The sequence below is a fragment of the Bubalus bubalis genome, chromosome 5, assembly GCF_019923935.1.
Source record: "Bubalus bubalis isolate 160015118507 breed Murrah chromosome 5, NDDB_SH_1, whole genome shotgun sequence".
NCBI lineage: Eukaryota > Metazoa > Chordata > Mammalia > Artiodactyla > Bovidae > Bubalus > Bubalus bubalis.
In genome coordinates this window covers 29,632,989-29,651,573 of record NC_059161.1, presented here as the reverse complement: position 1 = coordinate 29,651,573, position 18,585 = coordinate 29,632,989, and the positions used below count along the sequence as shown (strand labels likewise).

At 62.2% G+C, this 18,585-nt stretch overlaps 1 protein-coding gene across 7 annotated transcripts in view; it reads right to left on the bottom strand.

Annotated features, from left to right (window-relative positions):
* Positions 1-1,109: 1,109 nt before the first annotated feature.
* AGRN (agrin) overlaps positions 1,110-18,585 on the bottom strand; it is a 39,408-nt gene continuing 21,932 nt past the window's right edge. For 2 of the 7 annotated variants that reach the window (XM_045165694.1, XM_045165698.1), the window contains 34 exons: positions 15,690-15,905; positions 15,158-15,382; positions 14,845-15,069; positions 14,453-14,659; positions 13,172-13,390; positions 12,903-13,097; positions 12,611-12,811; positions 12,380-12,528; positions 12,188-12,293; positions 11,363-11,479; positions 11,112-11,276; positions 10,813-10,956; positions 10,582-10,706; positions 10,401-10,506; positions 9,976-10,308; positions 9,759-9,896; positions 9,175-9,302; positions 8,924-9,038; positions 8,725-8,844; positions 8,187-8,534; positions 7,877-8,069; positions 7,554-7,769; positions 6,828-7,057; positions 6,605-6,739; positions 6,411-6,507; positions 6,144-6,308; positions 5,917-6,028; positions 5,699-5,710; positions 5,359-5,475; positions 4,997-5,189; positions 4,830-4,917; positions 3,442-3,666; positions 2,873-2,976; positions 1,110-2,520 (listed from right to left, as the gene is read on the bottom strand). In XM_045165694.1, coding sequence (XP_045021629.1) covers positions 2,363-2,520; positions 2,873-2,976; positions 3,442-3,666; positions 4,830-4,917; positions 4,997-5,189; positions 5,359-5,475; positions 5,699-5,710; positions 5,917-6,028; positions 6,144-6,308; positions 6,411-6,507; positions 6,605-6,739; positions 6,828-7,057; positions 7,554-7,769; positions 7,877-8,069; positions 8,187-8,534; positions 8,725-8,844; positions 8,924-9,038; positions 9,175-9,302; positions 9,759-9,896; positions 9,976-10,308; positions 10,401-10,506; positions 10,582-10,706; positions 10,813-10,956; positions 11,112-11,276; positions 11,363-11,479; positions 12,188-12,293; positions 12,380-12,528; positions 12,611-12,811; positions 12,903-13,097; positions 13,172-13,390; positions 14,453-14,659; positions 14,845-15,069; positions 15,158-15,382; positions 15,690-15,905 — 5,627 coding nt within the window. In that variant the 3' untranslated portion in view covers positions 1,110-2,362. Of the gene's footprint in view, positions 2,521-2,872; positions 2,977-3,441; positions 3,667-3,689; positions 3,985-4,641; positions 4,666-4,829; positions 4,918-4,996; positions 5,190-5,358; positions 5,476-5,698; positions 5,711-5,916; positions 6,029-6,143; positions 6,309-6,410; positions 6,508-6,604; positions 6,740-6,827; positions 7,058-7,553; positions 7,770-7,876; positions 8,070-8,186; positions 8,535-8,724; positions 8,845-8,923; positions 9,039-9,174; positions 9,303-9,758; positions 9,897-9,975; positions 10,309-10,400; positions 10,507-10,581; positions 10,707-10,812; positions 10,957-11,111; positions 11,277-11,362; positions 11,480-12,187; positions 12,294-12,379; positions 12,529-12,610; positions 12,812-12,902; positions 13,098-13,171; positions 13,391-14,452; positions 14,660-14,844; positions 15,070-15,157; positions 15,383-15,689; positions 15,906-18,585 lie in introns of those variants that run through there. The other 5 variants (XM_045165700.1, XM_045165695.1, XM_045165697.1 and 2 more) reach the window with 5 other exon arrangements.

Sequence of the window (18,585 nt, the reverse complement as noted above, 5' to 3'; positions counted from 1 at the left end):
CTAAGTTCCGTTCTAAGTTCCCTTCTCCCACCTGTGCCACTCTTCCTAGGCAATGCTGACACCTCTCTGACCGTGGGGCCTTTACTCCTGCTACAGATGCCCCTGCCAGGTCCAGTTGTCCCCGGTGCCCACTGGCCAATCGCGTGGGGGCTCCACCCTTCCTTGCCTGAGCTCCTAACTTTGGGATCCCCATTAGGAGCCTCAGCGCCTGCCCAGCACCCCAGCCCCTCCCCTTCTCAGGTGTGGTACACCACACCATGGCTTGGAACCTTCTGCTGCTTGCAACCCCGATCCCAAATCCCCACCCTGAGCTCTTCCTCCTCATGCTCCTGACAACTTTGAAGGCCCGGCACCCTCAGCACTGGTTGCCTTGAGAGCCCCTCCTGGAAGCATCAGCTCCCAGAGCACCCATTCCTGGTCCTCCCAGCATGGAGGTCTCCTCTCCCCTCATTCAGCACCAAGCAGAGCCACCTACTCCCCAGTGTGCCTGGCCTCAGCCCAGACTCCCCTCTGCCTGGTAACCCTTGGCCTCGTGGATTCCATTCAGGTGGCCTCAGCTCCTCAAACCTAGCCACTCCAGATGCTGCAGGATGGCCCCCCTAGGTGCTTCAGCACCTCAGTCAGTGTCTTCTCCACCCCATGTCCAGCCCAGCACAGGCCCACCCCATCCCCACCCACCAGGGTTCCCCCCACCCCATCCTGACTCCCCCACAGGCCCCCTAGTATAGCCAACCTGCTGTCCTCATAGCTCCTCTTCCCACCCTGTGCTCAGACACACAGATGTAGGCAGATATGTGTGCAAATATGCACACATGGCAGGACTTGCCATCCCTAAGGAGGCTACCTGGGGTGCAGGCCTCATGGATCCACCTGGCCAGCCCCACGCACAACAGTGTGCACACTCACTGTGCAGGGTCTCCTTGCCAAAAGCAGCCCCCAACCCAGCACCCTTCCTCCATCCAGAGCCACCTAAAGGAGGTTGAAGCCTGCACGCCACCATGAAGCTGGGCATCATGGCGCTCTCAGGACAGAAACCAGCCAAGTGGGAGAGCGTTGGGCCAGGAAGGGCTGAGGGGAGTGGCATCGGTGTGGATACACACAAGCACCTGTTGAAAGTGTTCAGACTTTATTTCATGGTGATTGACACAGACACAGGTTGGAGTTAGTAACAGGACATATAAGACTCCTCCAGCCTCTAAGCCTGACAGCCCAGGCCTGGCTGTGAGAGGGTTGGGGTTGCCACCCCCACCACGAGAGGTGTGGGCAGCTGGGGGGACGGGACCAGATGAGACCTAACATTGCAGTTTAAGGCATTTCTGGCTTCGCAGCCATCTCTGCCACCCCTGCACCTGCTCCTTGGCCTTGGTAAGACACCCAGTCTACTCCTGGTCACTTTTGGATAAGGACAACCACTCCTCACCCCCAAACTGGACAGAATGTTTTCTATGTGGTGTCCTCAGCTGTCCTCGGGCCAGGACAGGAAAGACAACAGGCCCGCCACCCCAGGTGTCAAATAAAATCCATACATAAAGACTCTGTGGTTGGTGGCCATGCCTGGACATGCATCCTTGAGAGGGGATGCTGGACAGAATCAAGCAGTCCATATGTCACAAGTGGCCCTGCTCCTTCTCAGGGCTCCTCACGGGGACTTGGGCGGTGGGAAGGGGTCACAGCCACGTCTAGGGTGGCTGGGTAGATGGGCAGGGCCAGCCGTGGGCCAGGGTACCCTGAACCGGCCTGGGCTTGGCCTCTGCTCTCCAGTGCCCTGGGATGGGTGGGCATAGCTGGAGGGAGGGGCTAGCATGGCCCCAACAATGACATTGTTTCACAGGATTGGCACATGAGGCCCGGGCTCAGCAAGCCCTGGTGAGGCTGGCCCCACCCAGCACAGGCAGGGAGGAGGGGCAGCTCAGCTGGAATCCAGAAAGGCCCCAGCCTACACAGAGGAAGGGCCCCTCCAAACCCCACAGCGCCTTGCTGCTCTAGGGACAGGCCTCGCCAGAGGGAATGTGGGCAACGTGTATATGCAAGGTCTGCCAACAGGCTGGCGAACACAGGGGCCAGCACAAGTGGACACTGTGCAGGCACAGCCTGAGAGGCCAGGACACAGTGTCCTGAGGCAGAGGGTCGCATCCCAAGGCTGCTGAGTGAGCTAAGTCCTCCATGTGCAGAGTTACCCTCCTGACCCTGAGAGTCCCTCGGCACCAAGTCCGTCTCTGCAGCTCGCCTGCCTGGTTAGGAGGGAGGCCGTGCCAGCAGTCCCTCCAGCCATCACATAGGCAAGAAAATCATATCAAAAAAGCAACAAGTTTACAAAAATAGAAAATAATTACAACAGGGTGGGCACCAGCTGCAGCGTGGCTCACAGGGCAGGGCAGGGCCGAAGCTCTGGCTTGGTGATGGCGTCCTCCAGCAGGTGCACTGGGCGCTGGCCCACCACCACGTCCCGCAGGCAGCCCACGAAGCCTGTGCCATAGGCTTTGGGCAGGGCCTGGCCTGTGGGCAGCTTCTCCAGGCCACCTGCAGGAAGAGAGAGGAAAGGCCCCAGGCCGTGACTCAGTGACGGGCAGTTTGGGCACTGGTAGGCAGAAAGGCTAAATGACTAGGTGAGTTACCAGAGGGCTGTCAGAGCCCTGGGGAGACCAGGCGGCCAGCAGGTGTGCCCCAGCCTCCTGGCCCCACCCCCTCCTGGCTACAGCAGGGGCTGAGACAGGAGGGGAGGACCCCACCCCAACCCCAGCCCAGCCAGCCCACGCACTGTCCTGGATGGGGCTGATACAGTGCCCCTCTTAATTGCCAGCCCCAGGGGGCGGAACCTATCCCTCGGAGACCCTTGCCTACCCCTTCCCTGGCCTCCCCCACAATCACTCACCCAGCCATAGGGCTCCATCTGTGTCCAGCTGCGTGGCACCCAGTGGGGAGGAGCCAGTCACAGGGGCCTCGTTGCCCACCTGAAGGGAACCTTCCCTCTGTTTCCTGGGGCGTGGGTGGAGGGAGGCTGTCAGGGCTCCAGATCCTGACCCCCATCCCTTTCGTCCCAGCACCACACCCTGGGGACTGTCACCCAGTGTCACCCTGGGGGCCAGGATGGAACGGCACCAACCCCAGGAGAGCACCTAGTAGCCAAGGACAGGGGGACTTCCTGTGAGAAAAGCGTTGCTGGAGGGGCAGCCAGACTCAGACCAGCATCTGGGCGGAGCAGGGACTCCCTTTTCAAATCAGGGGTTTCTTGGCCATCGCTGCTTCTCCTGTACCCTCTTTTCCCTCCCTCCTCATTGGCAGTGACCTCAGGTCGGGCCACCACCAGCCCTACCCACCAGACCTCCCCCCGACACACACACCAAACTCCTACCCTGGCCACGAGTGGCCAGGCATGCCCTGGCCGGGCAAGTCCAGACACCACCCGCTGCTATTCTTGGTGGCCCCGGGCTCCCTGCTGACCTGTGTGCCCTGACCCGCAACCAGCGGTTGGTATTCACTGGTACGGTGGAGCGCAGCACCACGGGCTGGGAGCCCAGGTCATAAGCCAGTTGCAGGCGCCCGTCCACGATGGCCAGTGCGATGTAGTCAGCCCGCTCCGTGGCCTTGCCACTCCACAGCACCAGCCCCTGTGTGGCCTCAGTGCGCAGGCTCAGCTCAAAGTGGTTGCTCTGGAGTGCCTTCTCACTAGTGGGCAGAGAGCTGGTCAGGACCTCTGGGAGGGTGGTGGGGATGGGGCAGGGGAGGGAGGAAGGTGAGGGGGATGACTCCAGAGGCCATAAGGGCAGTGATGCCACCAGAGCAGCTCGGTGGGCAGGTGGTGGACATGGCCAGTGAGACGAGAGACAGATGGTAATGCCAGGTCAGCGATCAGAGGAGCAAGGTGGACAGACAGAGGGAGAGATCGACAGAGATGCTCAGAGAGATGGGAAGGCAGTGGGCAGACAGCAGGGGCCAGGGGCCACTGCTCACCTGGGACGGGCCCCGGAATCCAGAGTTTCAGGGCTTAGAAGCAGGAAGAGAGGGAGGCAGGTGAGCAGCGGGGCAGACAGGCTATAGCGCAGGGTGGGGCAGGACCCAGCAGCAGCCCTCCCCACACCCCCTCTTCACCAATGGAAGGCGGAGGAGCAAACATCCGTGGAGAAACATCGGCCCCACCCACCCCAGAGGCCTGGCAGTGACACACGTGCACATACGTGGGCAGACACAGAGCTGGTGCGCATGGCCCAGGCCAGGTGCAGAGGGAAGAGCTCCGACACGAGGGGCATGGAATAGTGACCGAGGGCCCTGGCTGGGCCCCCACACACATGCATGTGTGCACACATGGGGGCGCATGGACTCACATGCACACTGTGACACATTTGCATTGTGTGCACACAGATGTGGGTGTGCACATGCTTGCACACCGTGCTGGTGCCCTGTGGTGAGGGGCCTGGCTGCAGGGGTGGAGGGGTAGACTGGCATCCAACACACATCTCGGAAAGGGTGATTCTCTACTTCCAAACTAGGAAACTGAGCCCCATGCAGCACCCCACAAACCCCCATCCTCCTCCACTGGGGATGGAAAGTTCTATCCTCGCCCTTGGGATGTGCTGCCGGGAGGGAGAGGAGCAGAGGACCAGGAAATGGACTACTGGTGAGAGTGGAGGTGTGGCTACTTACGCTGGGATCTCATTGGTCAGTTCGCTTGGAAGCAAAGAGACAGAGACAGTGAGAAGGAAGGAGGGTGGAAGAGGGGCAGAGGTGGGCTCAGAGCAGGGGCAGGTGTGGAGTGTCACGCATATGGTCCGGTGCAGCTGGGCAGATGGGACGGAGGGTTGAGGGGTGCCCGGCTCCAGGAGACATACTACCTCTCGGTCACAGCGTTGAGGTACTCAATGTAGGTCCGTCCATCAAAGGCCAGTGCGTCCAGGTCCCCAGCTGACTTCTCAATCAAGCCTGAGAGACAGCGAGGTGAGCGCAGCCTCTGGCAGGCTCCCTCCCATGTCCAGCCTCGGCCCACGTGGGCAGCACTCACCCTTCTCACAGTGCAGCCCTGAGAAGCCCGCAGGACACAGGCACTCATAGGAGGCCTCGTGGGGGAGACAGGAAGCCCCATGGAGGCAAGGCTGACCCTCAGCCTGGGTACAAGGGTGGTCTGCAAAGGACGAGACGTCCACGGCCCGGACCACGTTCTCACGGGTCAGCAGTTGGTGGCCGTTCAGGGAGACCTGGGAGGTGGGGCATGACAGCTTCTGTCCTGCCTGTGTCCTCCGGCCCAGAGGACAGAGGCCCCCTCTCGGATGGGCCCTTCCTTGAGACTGTACCAGGGCTTCGCTGCCGCCCCCCCACCCCCCACTGACCCTGGGCTCCCCGGGGCCCCACCCCTGCCGTACATACCAGCTGGATGGCTCCATCAAAGCCAGAAGACACGGCGGCTGCTCGGGCCAGCTTGCTGAAGTCAGGGGCCCCCCCAACAAAGAGCGGCTCCTTTAGGTTGAGAACGGTGTGTGGCACCTGTGCAGGGTAAGGGGCGGTGAAGCCTACCCACCAGCAGGAACAGGATGCGAGCCCCAAACCAGGGCCCGCCCGCCTGTGGTGACCCACCCCGCGCCCTCCAGCATGGTGGACACAATTAATCACACAGATGTGGCCGCGATGTGGGGGCTTAGTGGGGAAGGAGCTACTCTAGGGGCGGAGGCGGCAGAAGATGGATGAGCAGGATGAGAAGAGACGGTACCTTGCGGGATTTCTGACATCCGAAGAGCGAGCGGGGTGGGGATTGCAGAGCAAGGGCCAGAGAGCAGTGGGAGCAGAGAGGAGACACAGACAGAGGCCCAGGACAGAGGGGAGAAAAAACAGTCCAGTGAGCGCCAGCCGTGGGGCGGGGGCTGCACGCCTCCCAGGAGGAGGAGGGAGGCGGGGAGCAGGGGGGTGGCCCAGGAGACACTGACTCACCGGGGACTCCCCCAGCACGCGAGGCCCATCGCCAACCCGCATGGCTCCTTTGCGTCCATTTCGCTCCAGGGAGACCCTGGTCCAGGCACCCAGAGCCACCGGCTCCTTGCTCCTGGAGAAAAACAGATGTCGTGAACAGACGGTGGGCTCTGACGGTCTACCCGCCAGGGTCCCCAGGAACAGTGAGCATGGGGCCCAGTCCAGCCCCCTGCAGCGCCCCCGCCCACCTGATGACCGCTGCCCCCTTGCCCAGGTCATAGCGGAACTCCAGGAGGCCATTGTGCAGTGCCAGGGACACAAAGTCGCCCTTGCCATCTGTCTTCTGTCCATTATAGAGGAGCAGGCCGCTGGGGCTCCGAGCCAGGAACACCACCTCCAGCGCCATCTTCTCCCTGGGGCCACAGGAGGGCAGGTGGGTGACCTGATGCCCCTCACTTCACAGCTGGATGGGGGCTGGGGGGTGCTTCCCCTCTTCCACCCCTCTGCCCACTGACCCCAGGTCCCGCTCAAAGGTGTGCAGGCCTTTCAGTTCCAGGTAGGAGAAGCTGCTGAAATCAGCCAGGAATGGCTGGTTGTCCTCCGGCTCTGAGACTGTGAGGGCAGGAGAGAGTCACACAGGGTTCTAGGCTTTGATTCCTGGAGCCCCCTCACCTCCCACCCTCCCCACCCTGAGCACCGCTGCCCCCACCTGTCTGGCAGAGGCTGCCCTCCCGGCCATGGGGGCACTCGCACTTGGCCTCTCCCTGGGGCAGCACGCGGCAGGGGGCTGCTCCATGGCAGGGGTTCGGCTGACAAGGGTCCTTCTCGTCGGCACAGGTTGGGCCTGGATGGAGGCAGGATGGGTTCCAGGAGACCTGAGCCCTGCCCACAGACACACAGACCCCCAGCACCCAGCCCTGTCTTGCCCTTACCAAAGCGGCCAGGTGGGCACTGACAGTGGAACCTGCCTGCCTCCAGGGCCTGGCACGGGGCCCCTCCGAGGCAGGGGCTAGGCAGACAGGGGTGGTCCCCGCATTCGCCCACTCCGGAGCTTCGAGTCGCAGACTCTGGCCAGCTGCTCAGCTCCAGTCGCTGATTGTTGACATCCAGCAAGCGGATACAACCCCGTAGACCGACGCTGACAGAGGTCCGCTCTAGTACCCTGCCACCAAGATGAGGGGCAGGGGTCAGAGACCAGAGGCATCCTCTCTCACGGCCAACTGTGGTACTTGCGTTCCTCATGCAGTCAGAACCACGACACTGGTGTTCCTCATGCAGTCGGGGCCGCAAGTCTGGGCTGCTCTCCATCCCCACCCCCAGCCTGGTGCTCACAAGATGGGCAGTCCCACAAACAGGACAGAATCAGGAGGGGGCTGGGCTGAGAGTCAAGTGATGGGACTAAAGGTCAAGGCCAGCCCAGCCCCTCCTTGGTGGTCACACTGCAGCTGGGTCCTCAGGATCAGGACAGAATCAGGGTCACTGTCAAGGGTTGGGGCTGAGGCCAGGGTCACAGCGATTGTCCACGCCCATCCTTCCACCCCTGTGTTATCCCACAGGGAGCCTGGACCTACTGGATGCCACCCTCAAGAGTTGGGGATCAGAGCCAAGGTTGGGGGGGGGTCTCTGGTTGGGGCCACCCCACCCTCCTCCATGCTCACGTGGAAGCCTGATCCTCAGGGACGCCACCCACGAAAAGATCAGTGTCCAGGTTGAGACCGTCAGTGCCACTGGGGCTCTGGCCCAGAACAGGAGTCTCACCGTCCACGGAGAGAGTGCCTTGGCGCCAGTGCCGAGACAGCTCCAGGCGATGCCACCGGCCAGGCTGCACGGGCACGGAGCTGGTCAGCACCGCGGGCCCTGAGCCTGTGTCGAACCTGGGGCAGAAGCAGGTGCTCAGGACAGCCAAATGGAGCCAGGACCACTGCCTGGCCCTGTCCCCCGCCCCAACACCCATCCCTGACCCCCGCCACCCACCACCCACCTGAACTGCACACGGCCTCCCAGCAGCGCCAGTCCCAGGAAGTCCTTGCCCCGGGCATTGCCATTGTAGAGCAGCAGCCCCTGGGGCTCCAGCGCCCGGAACTCGAGTGCCAGGCGCAGGGTGTGGTAGGCACGGAGGGTGGGAAAGGCCAGGAAGGAGTGGCCCCCAAAGGCTGGCACGGAGGGGTGCAGGGCTGCAGGAGACAGGGAAGGGCCAGTGAAGGGCATGGGGGCCACAAAGTCCAACCCGCCCCTCACCCCACCCTGGCCCCCTCTGCCTCCCTGTCCCTCTCTGGCATGGAAGACCTTACCCTTCTCACAGACGGCACCCCCCGTGCCTGCTGGGCAGCTGCAGGTGAAGTCTGCACCCGAGCCCTGGTCCTGGCAGGTCCCCCCATGGAGGCAGGGCTGGGAGTCACAGGGCCTTTGGGGCTGCTGGGTGCCTGGGGGCAGGGGACGGCGTCCAGGCACACGACTAGGGGCAGTGGTGGGGGGCTGGCGCGTGGTCGGGGGAGGTGTGGTCCTGCTGACGGGCCGGCTTGTGTGGCTGGGAAAGTGGGCCCGAGGGGTTGCAGCTGAAGGTGGCAGGCGGGCCACCGTGGTGGCTCTGGCCGTGGCTGCAGCTGGGGTGGCTCCCGTGAAGAATGCAGGAAACCAGTCTGGGGAGGGGATGCCATCAGGACCCAGAAAGAGAAGGGTCCCCAGGGCAGTGCGGGGATGGGGGGGACAGGAAGGTGGGGACACTCTGAGGGGAGGGAACACCATTAAGATCCACAGGAGCAGGGGCCCTGCGGGCAGGTGGAGCACAGGGAGGGAACAAGCCATGGCAGTGCTGGACCAGGTACTCACCGAAGTCCATGAACCGCACATGTTCCTGCAGAGGCCGCCTCACGCCCAGGGACCTGCGCCTGGACACCTGGAGCTGCCGGAGCAGGGCCCGGCCCACGTCGGACGCCCTGAAGGCTGTGGCTGGGGAGGAGCAACCCTGAGCGTGGTGGAGCCTAGGGTGCCCCTCCACCCACCCAGGGGGACCAGGGTGGGGGCTCACTGGGATCAAAGTGCACTTCCACAATGGCCCGGACTGAGCTGCCTGGCCCCAAGTCCCGTAGGCGGACACTTCGGAAGTCCTTCTTAACGTCCGAGTTCCGGAAGAGGTCATCCAGCTATTGGTGGGGAGTGAGTTAGGCTCTGGGAGGCTGCCCAGGCTGGAGCTGGGGACCACCCCCCAGCACTTCTTTTGGTCAGTCCTAGAGAAAGGCTGGTGGCTTGGCAGGGCTGCAACCCCAGCCCCACACTTACTGCGCTCTCAATGCTCCTAGCAGTCTCCCCAAACAGCTCAGACTTGGGGTCTGCCATCTCCGGTGTGTAGAACAGTTCTTGCCCCTCGACCCCCTCAAGCTCCAGCACACCCTGGAACGCCTTGGTGGCTGCAGAGGAGGGGCCAGTGAGGTCCTGCCTGGCACCTGCCTGGCTTCTGAACCAGCCATGGGCATAGGCCCCAGCAGCAAGCCACGCAGGGTGCAGGGCAGGTGGCGGTTAGTCAGATGGTCATGAGGTTAGTGGGGACCCCAGGGCAGGGCTGGCTTTGGTTACCAGGCAGACTCCTTGGAGCAGTGCCCCAGGCCGGCTTGCAACAGGAAAAACACGTTAGCCATGGGGTCCTGGGCACCCACGCGTGTGCAGGGGCCGAGAACACACATGTATGTGCTTGTGCTGAATCCCCAGGACCACTGGCACATGTGTGCTATTAATAAAATCAGAAGACCACAAACCCTGGGTGCCCACCTGCTGGGCAGGCCTGTGGCCTGGGAGGAGAGATGGCGTCTCTAGCCATGGCTAGACCACGCCTCACACTCCACCCTGGCCCCCGGACCCCTACTCACCAGGACAGTTAGAGCCCTCTGCGTCCAGGGAGGGTGTCTTGCCATCTGAGCAGCAGCCCATAGGCGAGTTGTAGCAGGAAGCCCTTTCCATGGGTAGCCCAGGGGTCCCAGCACTGTCTCTTTCCAGGGACTCAAGTCCTGGGGAGGTACAGTCTGAGCCCAGCTGCAGGTGCAGCCCTCCTGGGCTCTGCCCCCAGGTCCCAGAGCCCATGCTCACCTCCTGAGCCAGCCCCACTGGCCTCCAAGTCACCACTCAGCTCCTCGTCACCACTCCCATCAGCGCTGCCAGATTCGCCGAAGGCAGAGGTGACGAGGCTGGCTGCCGGGGAGGGGGCCATGGGAGGCATGGTCAGCACTGGCCTTGCGGTGGTCCTGGGGATGCTGGCCATGGTCCAAGGTTGTGATGAGGCTCGAGAAGTGGGCTGGCTGTGGCGGGTACTGCTGGGAGCCAGGGGCAAGGCGCTGGGGGGCGGCAATGGTGCCTTGTTCAGGTCAAGTGCTGAGGGGGCCACAGATGTGGATGTCAGATGGGGACCAGAAGTGATGCCTTCTGTGAGGAGAGGAGAACCCAGGTGACAGGGCCTAGGGTCAGAGCACAGTCAGGCCTTCCTGGTCAGTCTGGGGCAGTGGGTAAGGCCTCACCCTGGCAGGGGCCGAAGCTCTGGATAGAGATCTCCAAGCCCTGGCGGCAGGCGATGGTCCTCAGCTGGCACTCATTGCCATAAGTGACTCCATCTGACCCGCAGACCTGAGGCACAAGGCAAAGATGCAGAGGGTAGGGCCCGCCCTACTCCTGCCACCCTCCACATTCCCCATCCCTCACCTTGGTAGCATCAGCCCCTGGACAGGTGGGTGTTGGGCACACGCAGTGGGCAGAGCCAGCCTCCTCCACACAGGATGCCCCAAACTCACAAAGCATCTCAGCACAGGTCGTGGGTGGCGAAGAGTCTGGAGCACAGACACAGGAGAGTCCACTGGCTCAGGAGGCCCCATCCCTACGACAGATCTACCCCCCAGCAGAGGGGCCTGGGGCAGTGCCAGATCTGGTCCTCACCTGTTTCACAGCCAGCAGGGCCCAGGGCACGGCCATCTGGACACTGCCCACACTTGGGCCCGGCCACCCCAGTCTTACAGGAGCACAGCCCAGTCATCTGCTCACAGTCGTCCCGCACGGCGCCCCGGGGGTCACAGCTGCAGGCTGGGAGGCAGGGGGAGGAGGCTTAGGTCTGTGCTGGCTTCTCCATGGGCTCCGGAGCCTGACCCAGCTCCTGCCAGATGGGACAAGGGACACGGGGACAGGGTGGACAGGCAGGAGCATTCAGCTAGGGACTGACCATGGGCCCTGTCACTCACGGGTACAGCCGCTCCGGCCATCAGTGACGATACCACGGAAGTTCCAGAAGCCAGGCTCACAGCGGTCACACTTGAGGCCCCCCACACCCGGGCGGCAGGAGCACTGACCTGTGACTGGGTCACAGGTGCCGCCGTAGGAGCCGTGTGGGTTACACTGGCATGAGCCTGCAAGGCCAGGGCAAGACAGGGTCAGGGCAGTCAGTCGCATGTCTCCACGTGGCTGTGGGTCAGGGCTGAGCTCGGGTACTCACTGGGGCAGCCAGCCAGGCCCACACCCTGGGCAACAGTGATGTTGTCCTGGCAGCAACCGTAGGGGGTCTGAGCACAGTGCAGGGGAATCGCAGGTGGCAATGGGGCCAAAGTGGGGCCTGCAGGGAGGGGCAGGGGCTTAGGTGCCAGGCAGGACTGGATGCCCAACCTGGGTGTGACTACTCCGCCTCAACCTCCCCAGCCATCACCACTCAGCCCTCCTGATGCCAATTCCCACTGGAGCCTCTGGACTGCAGCTCGGGTCACAGATGAGAACCTCATACAACATACAAGAAAGAGAATATCTACATGCAGAGGACCAGCAGTACATGAGACACCACAGATTCTGGATGTGAAGCCCTGTGTACACGCATACAACCAGAGCCACACTCAGATTAGTGAGCCTTTGCAAGGTGGCAGGACACACATTCAGCACATCCCCCACATGCAGACACACACGGGAGCACTTGTGCATGCACAAAGATATGACTGCCTGTTACCATCGGTCTCCTCCCATAAGAGAAAGGGCTGAATGGGTGCGCTTCACTGGTTCACTGCTGCCCTCGCACACAGTAGGTGCTCAGCGAACACTTGCTGAGCAGCAGGCACACACATCCACACACCACAGTTGCATGAACGCAGATAGATATGCACCAAAACTGCACACTTCAAACACAACACACATGTTCACACACACCCACCACAGCACACACACAACTTCGAACAATACACAGACTCCCACTTCCCTCATACCCATGGGCACATGTACCTTTAAGCATGTACACATGTGCCCACTTGCAGCCGAACACGCCCACACGCTCACTCACCACGGCAGGCTCCCTGGGCCACGACATACAGCTCTGGCTGTGATTCACACCTGGCCTTCTTCAGCTCACATTCGGTGCGGTAGGTGACTCCATCCGAGCCACACACCTGGAGGAAGGGCATCAGGGCAGGTGTGGGCAGCCATGGCCCCTGCCTCACTGCCCAATCAGAGCCAGGTTGCGGGGGATGCTCACCGGGCTCCTCAGGACGCCCTGGCAGCTGAAGCCGCAGACACATGGCCCGTCCTCCGAGTCCTCATCCCAGATGCCACCTCGCTGCCGGCACAGCTCAGGCTCACACTCGCCGTCCTCTCCCGAGCCCGAGCCTCCGGAGCCACACTCAGCTACGGGGAGGAGGCCAGGTCACCTTGGGGTCCCGGCCAAGGCTGGCACCCAACAGCCCACCCCAGCTGCCCACCAGCGTACCTTGCTCACACGGCCCCGCCCGGGCCTCCTCGATCTGTGTCTGCTGCTGACAGGCAGCCTCACGGAGCTCGCATGAACTGCCGTAGGTCACGCCATCGCTGCCACACACGGGGCCGGGTGGAGGGCGCTCACACCGGGGACACACGCACTGCCCCGCTGAGCACACAGCCCCAAAGGCACACACTGTGTCTCCACAGGTCTCTAGAGAAGGCGGAGCCAGAAGAGGGTCAGTGGATACCGGGTGAAAGATGCACGGGACCACAACCCACCAGGTATACCCAGCTCCACTCACGGCAGGGACCAGCCGAGGCCACGTGCAGACTGATCTGGTGTGTGCAGGCGTGGACGTGTAGTTCACATTCACTGGTATAAGTGCGCCCATCAGAGCCACACACAGGCTGGGCTGAGGCCACACATTCGGAGGGGCACACACAGCGCCCGGTCTCAGCTTCACACAGGGCTCCAAAGCGGCACTGCCCACAGCGGTCTGGGGAGAAGACTCCATCACCATGGTGACAGGGACGGCCTCCCCACAACCAAGCCCACTTATCCACCACTGACCACAGGGTCCTCGGCGAGCCACTCGGATCTCCCGCCCAAGGGCACAGGCTGTAGCTTCCAGTTCGCACGCACTGCCATACGTGATGCCATCACTGCCACACACAGGGTCATAGACGCCTGAACACGCCTTCGGACACGCACATTCGGCTTCCCCATTCTTCACAGCACACGTCGCCCCAAATGGACACTGCACCCCACGGCATGGGGATGGGGACTGGTCTGGGGAGGACATGGGCACTCAGCAAGGTCTCCACCTGCTCTCCTAGGCAATGCACAAAGCCCCTAGCCCCAGGCAGCAGACCCCCACCCAGGGTGGGGATGGTGGAGGAAGAGTGGACCAGGAGAAGGACCAGATGCACAGGACACAGCAGAGAAAGGGACAGACACAGGAGAGACATGGACAGGGACACAGACCCAAATGGCCCTGGGCCCCTGTATGAGTGTGGGATGGGGCTGCCTTCTAGCACAGGAGTTTCTTGACTGACTTCAGTGGGGTATAGGAGGGCCAGGTTTACTAGCCCGTTTAGGCCTCTGACCCTTGACACATCCCTGGGACCCATGCATGTGCAGGGGGGAGTCTCTCTGTGGGTGAAGGAGTCTGCAACCCAGAGCCACACCCAGGGCCACACGGGGGAGGAGGTGTCTGTCCACTTGCTCTGAGGACCACAAGGCCAGGCAGCAGCGAGCCACCCCCCCCCTGCCGCACGGGGGGCAGACCTCGGGCTGTGGGCTCCTGGCGGCAGGCGCGGTACCTCATCCTGCCAGCAGGTCAGGCTGGAAGACACAAGAGGTGGAGCCAAGAGGGAAGGGAGGGCAGAGGAGAGGATACAGACGCAGAAAGAGAGACCAGAAAGATGGACAGACCAACTGACGGGGACAGAGTGAGAGGTAGGCAGAGCCCCAGTGCACGTAGGACACGATGTCTCTGCCCATTCCTGGCCCATTGAAGCTCCGCTGAGACTCTGCCTCTAAGGTGGCTGTGTCTCCCAAGAGTGTGGGACCCAGAAGACCTGAGAGCTGCCAGGCAGGTACCAAGGAGATTGCCCACAGACACCAGCCTTGGACCCAACATCCCCCCAGGTGCTGCAGCCAACTTCCTGACAGATCCCACCCTCCAGAGCCCGCCGACAGACAAAAGCCCTGCCAGCCCTCCTCAGAGTGACCAGCTCTCGCCCCCAGCCCAGGAGGAGCATGATTCAGCATGGAAATGGCATGTGATGACAGGCAGCGTGGACCACCGGACCAGCCTGCTCCCGGCACGGAGCCCGCCCGCATGCTCACCACACGGGCCCTGGTGCTTCATGGGAATGCTACGCTGCTGCTGACACTCGGCCTGCTGGCGCCAGCAGTCATTGTCATACGTGTGCCCATCATGGGCACACACAGGTCTGTAGGCCCCGTCACAGACGACACGGTCGCAGGAACAGCGGGGGCGGCCTCGGCGGGATAGGCAGACGGCATTGAATCTGCACGGCTCCGGGCACTGGTCTGGGGGACCAGGGAGATCAGAAGAGTAAGAGAACCACAACAGACCTCCCTGGGATGGGTAGGGGCTCCATGGGCACATGGGGTGGTGACTGGGGACCCAGGAGACCTGAGGGGAAGGTGGGCACAAGTAGGTCCCTGGGTCATGCAGAGTCCCAGGAAGGGGCCCTCCCCCAGGAGCCGCCCACCTCGAGGCTGGCACTGGCCAGAGCGCACTTTCTGCAGGAGGACGCCTCGAGCAGCCCCTGTTCGGCCCATGACGCAATCATTATCGTAAGTAACCCCGTCGTCCCCACACACAGGTGTCCCACGGGGAGGGCAGCTCTCTGGTCGCAGGAGCATCTCTGGCCGCCGCGTGCGCGGGTTCACACGGCAGGTACGGCTCAGGTCACTGAGGGAGCCCTGGCAGGGGTCTGGGGGCAGGAAGATGGAGGTCAGGGCACTGCCGGTTGTGTGCACACACTGAGGGAGGTCGGGCTACATACGCAGGGCAGCGCTTACCGCAAGGACCGTCGAACTTCTTGAAGATGTTCTCTTGGTGGGCACAGGCGTGGCGTAAGAGCTGGCACTCGCTGGGGTAGTCACTGCCGTCGCTGCCGCACACAGGGCCTTCTGGGGCCCCCAGGCACGTGGCAGGGCACAGGCACGTGGCTGTCAGTCCATCCGCAGAGGGCTCACAGGTGCTGCCAAAGCTGCAGGTGACATTGGAGCAGGGGTCCCGGGTCCCTGTGGGCAGAGCAAGGTGGGCCAGCGGCCCTCCGTACATTGGCCAGCGGCCCTCTGCATACTGGCTCATCACAGGCCCCGTCCAGCCTTTCGCAACCCTTCACCGCAGGCCCCACCCCCATCCCCACAGGCCCCGCCCCCGCTCCCCGCAGTCCCCTCACCCCCCCCTCCCCCCGCAGTCTCCTCACCCCCCCCTACCCCCACCCCGCGGGAACCGCCCCCATCCCCACAGGCCCCGCCCCCCGCTTTCCCCTCACCGCAGGAACCGCCCCTACGTTCCCTTCACCGCAGGGCCCCGCCCACTCACCGCAGGGCCCGCGGCGCAGCAAGCGGATGCGCCTCTGCTGGCTGCACTGCGCCCGCTGCAGCTCGCACTCGTTGCTGTAGGTGGAGGCATCCGAGCCGCACACGGGCGCCACCACGCTGGGGCAGGCGCTCTTCTTGCACACGCAGGAGGCTCGGCCCGGCTTGTCTGCGCTGGGCTCGCAGACAGCGCCGAAGCCACACAGCATTCCTCGACACGCTGCGTGTGGGGTGGAAGATGCAAGGGGGTGGGTAAGGGCCTCTGCCACCTCCAGGCTTCCGGTCATCACACACACGGACCAATGTCTGCACACCTGCCCAGACCTTGCATATGCGTGCCCACCCATGTTCGTGCTAGTGCTCACAGGAACCCTGGTGTGCCCATCGTGGCCAGGGCCTCAAGCCTCCCCCTCTCATCAATTCCCCCTCCCCCGCCCCGCAGAGCTCTCCCACCAGAGCCTTCTCTGCTCAACTGTGGAAGGGCATCACATCTGCTCCTGACCCAATCCCCACACAGACAGCAGACGGCCCCCAGGCCAACTCTGTCACAGGGAATCAGCGTCTTCTCATCAGAATTGAAGCCCCTCATCCAACTGACCTACTCCTCAGAGCCTGGTTCTCCCCACCCCATCCCTGGGAACTGCTCCAGTGACCACCCCCACACCTGGCCCCTGTCACTTCCCCAGGGACCACCTCCCCTGCCTTTCAGGGTCAGGCCTGAGGTCCCTCAGCTGTAGGACAGGGGGTGGGAGTAGCTGAGGTCGGTCGCATGCTCCACCCTGGCCCAGGACCCAGTGCCCTGCCTGCTCCAGGGCTCCTCAACTCTTCTCACTCCTTCCACCTCCTGCTTCTCTAGAGGCCTCCTCTCTCCTCAGGCCTGTCCCCACTTGAGCCCTTCTCTGCCCACTTCCCCATCTTCCATGCCCCCCAGCCAGCATTCCCCAGGGACATGCTCTGCTGTGGCTCCTGGCCTGCCCACCCTCCTAGGCCTCCTAGCTGCAATCTTTCCCTGGGGCCCATTGTACTCACCCACCTCATCCTTCCCCACCTGTCCTCCTGAGCTCCCACCTCAGGTCCTGCCGCCCCACATCACATTCAGCATGACCTCCTCAGGGACCCAAGCCTACACAGGGCTTTGCAGACCCCTTCTCTTCTGTAAACATTTTATCACTTTTTTTTTGGCTGTGCAGGATGCAGGATCTTAGTTCCCTAACCAGGGATCGAACCCATGCCACCTGCTTTGGGAGCTCAGAGTCAACTACTGGACCACCTGGAAATCCCCTCTTTAAACATTTTAATTCCTGACTTTGTAGTGTTGCCAGTGCACATCCTCTCACTGAGCTACAAAGCCGTCAGGACAATCCCTCCTGAGCATAGTGTCAGGGCAGGGGCAGGTGAAATCCTCAGGACCCCTGCCCAGGATGACACCCCGCAGGCAGGGTAGGCCCATTACTGGTTGCAGCTGTCTGGATCTAATAAATGTTTAATTGGGTCCAGTTATCATTAATAAATTATGGAAAGCAGGGGTGCATCCCCTCGTCACTTCCCAGGGGGCTCAGGAAGTGGAGCAAGAGGAAGTACCCTCAATTCCAAGGAGGGTGGAGCCACATAGGAAGCTGGAGCTGTCACCACAGCAACAGCCCACCTGGGCTCCTGTGTATTTGTCTGGGAGTCCCTGCCCCCACCCTACACAGGCTGAGTGAACAGGGGCTGGAGGCAAGGGTGGGGTCAGCATGGATATCCCAGCCCGAAGCCCCTGCAACACCCCTGTCCTAACCCTACCTCATATGGGCAACCACCCAGATCCTTCATCGGATCCTGGAGCCAGGATTCATTGGCCATGTGACTACAGGCAAGTTATCACCTGGCCAAACCTCAGCATCTCCTCCCAGGAATGGAGACAATAAATCTACCCACCCTGGGTTGTTGTGAGGCTAAATAGGCCAATACCTGAGAAGGCTCACAGAGGCCCAGGATGCCACTCTGTGGGGGTCAACCTCCGGAGGACCACAGCTATAAGAGCTGCCAGCACGTCAGCCATTCCTCTGTCCAGGCTCAATACTGTGTCCACTCTGACCCCTCTTTTCACTTTCCATCTCAACCATCTCCTTCTCTGTCCCCTCAGCACTTCCTTTTACCTTCAGCCTTCTCTTGCCCAAGGCCCTGGGGACCCCCAGGCCAAATCCATGGGCACTTCTTCTGGCTGCCTGGCTGTTTTATTTGGCTTCAACTAGACCTGCTGATCAAGGTCTCCCCCAGGATCCTGACCCCATGGCTGAGGACCTGGTCACCTCACTATACCACAGGCTCCCTTCTCAACTGCTCTATGTCTGCGCCCTTGGGCTCAAGCCCCACTCTCCCTCTGGTCACCCTGGTTCAGCCAGACACTGCTCAAGGTCCCAGCCCCTGGGCCAAGGACACTTGCTTCTGTATGACCACTAGATTCCTCGTCCTCCAAAACGTTCATCCTCGTCATGTAAATTGCCCCTTCTTAGGGCAGGTAGAGTGCCCAGAGACCTGCAGGTGGCATGGCCCTTAAGGGTCACCTCTGGGGCTTGGCCTCCTGCAGGAGCCTCACTCCCTGCTTGCCCAAGGCCCCCCTCACAACATGCAATGCTGGAGGCGGCAGTGGCTTTTTATAGCCTCTGGTTAGAGCGGGTATATTTAACTCTCTCCCCACACTTGGGTAGGTTGGAGGATGGAGCTGATGCCCTGAGCCCTGCCTGTGGCCAAGAATGTGCAGTGTATGTGCCTAGGAGGAATGACGACGGTCATGGGGTTGGGGGGAGGGTAGCTGTCCCCAAACATGTGATGAGTTCAGAATGAGTTCAGAATGCAGGTGTGGGGCCCACGTAGAAGGCTGCAGGGAGGGGCAGTGCATGTGTGAAAGCAGAGACATG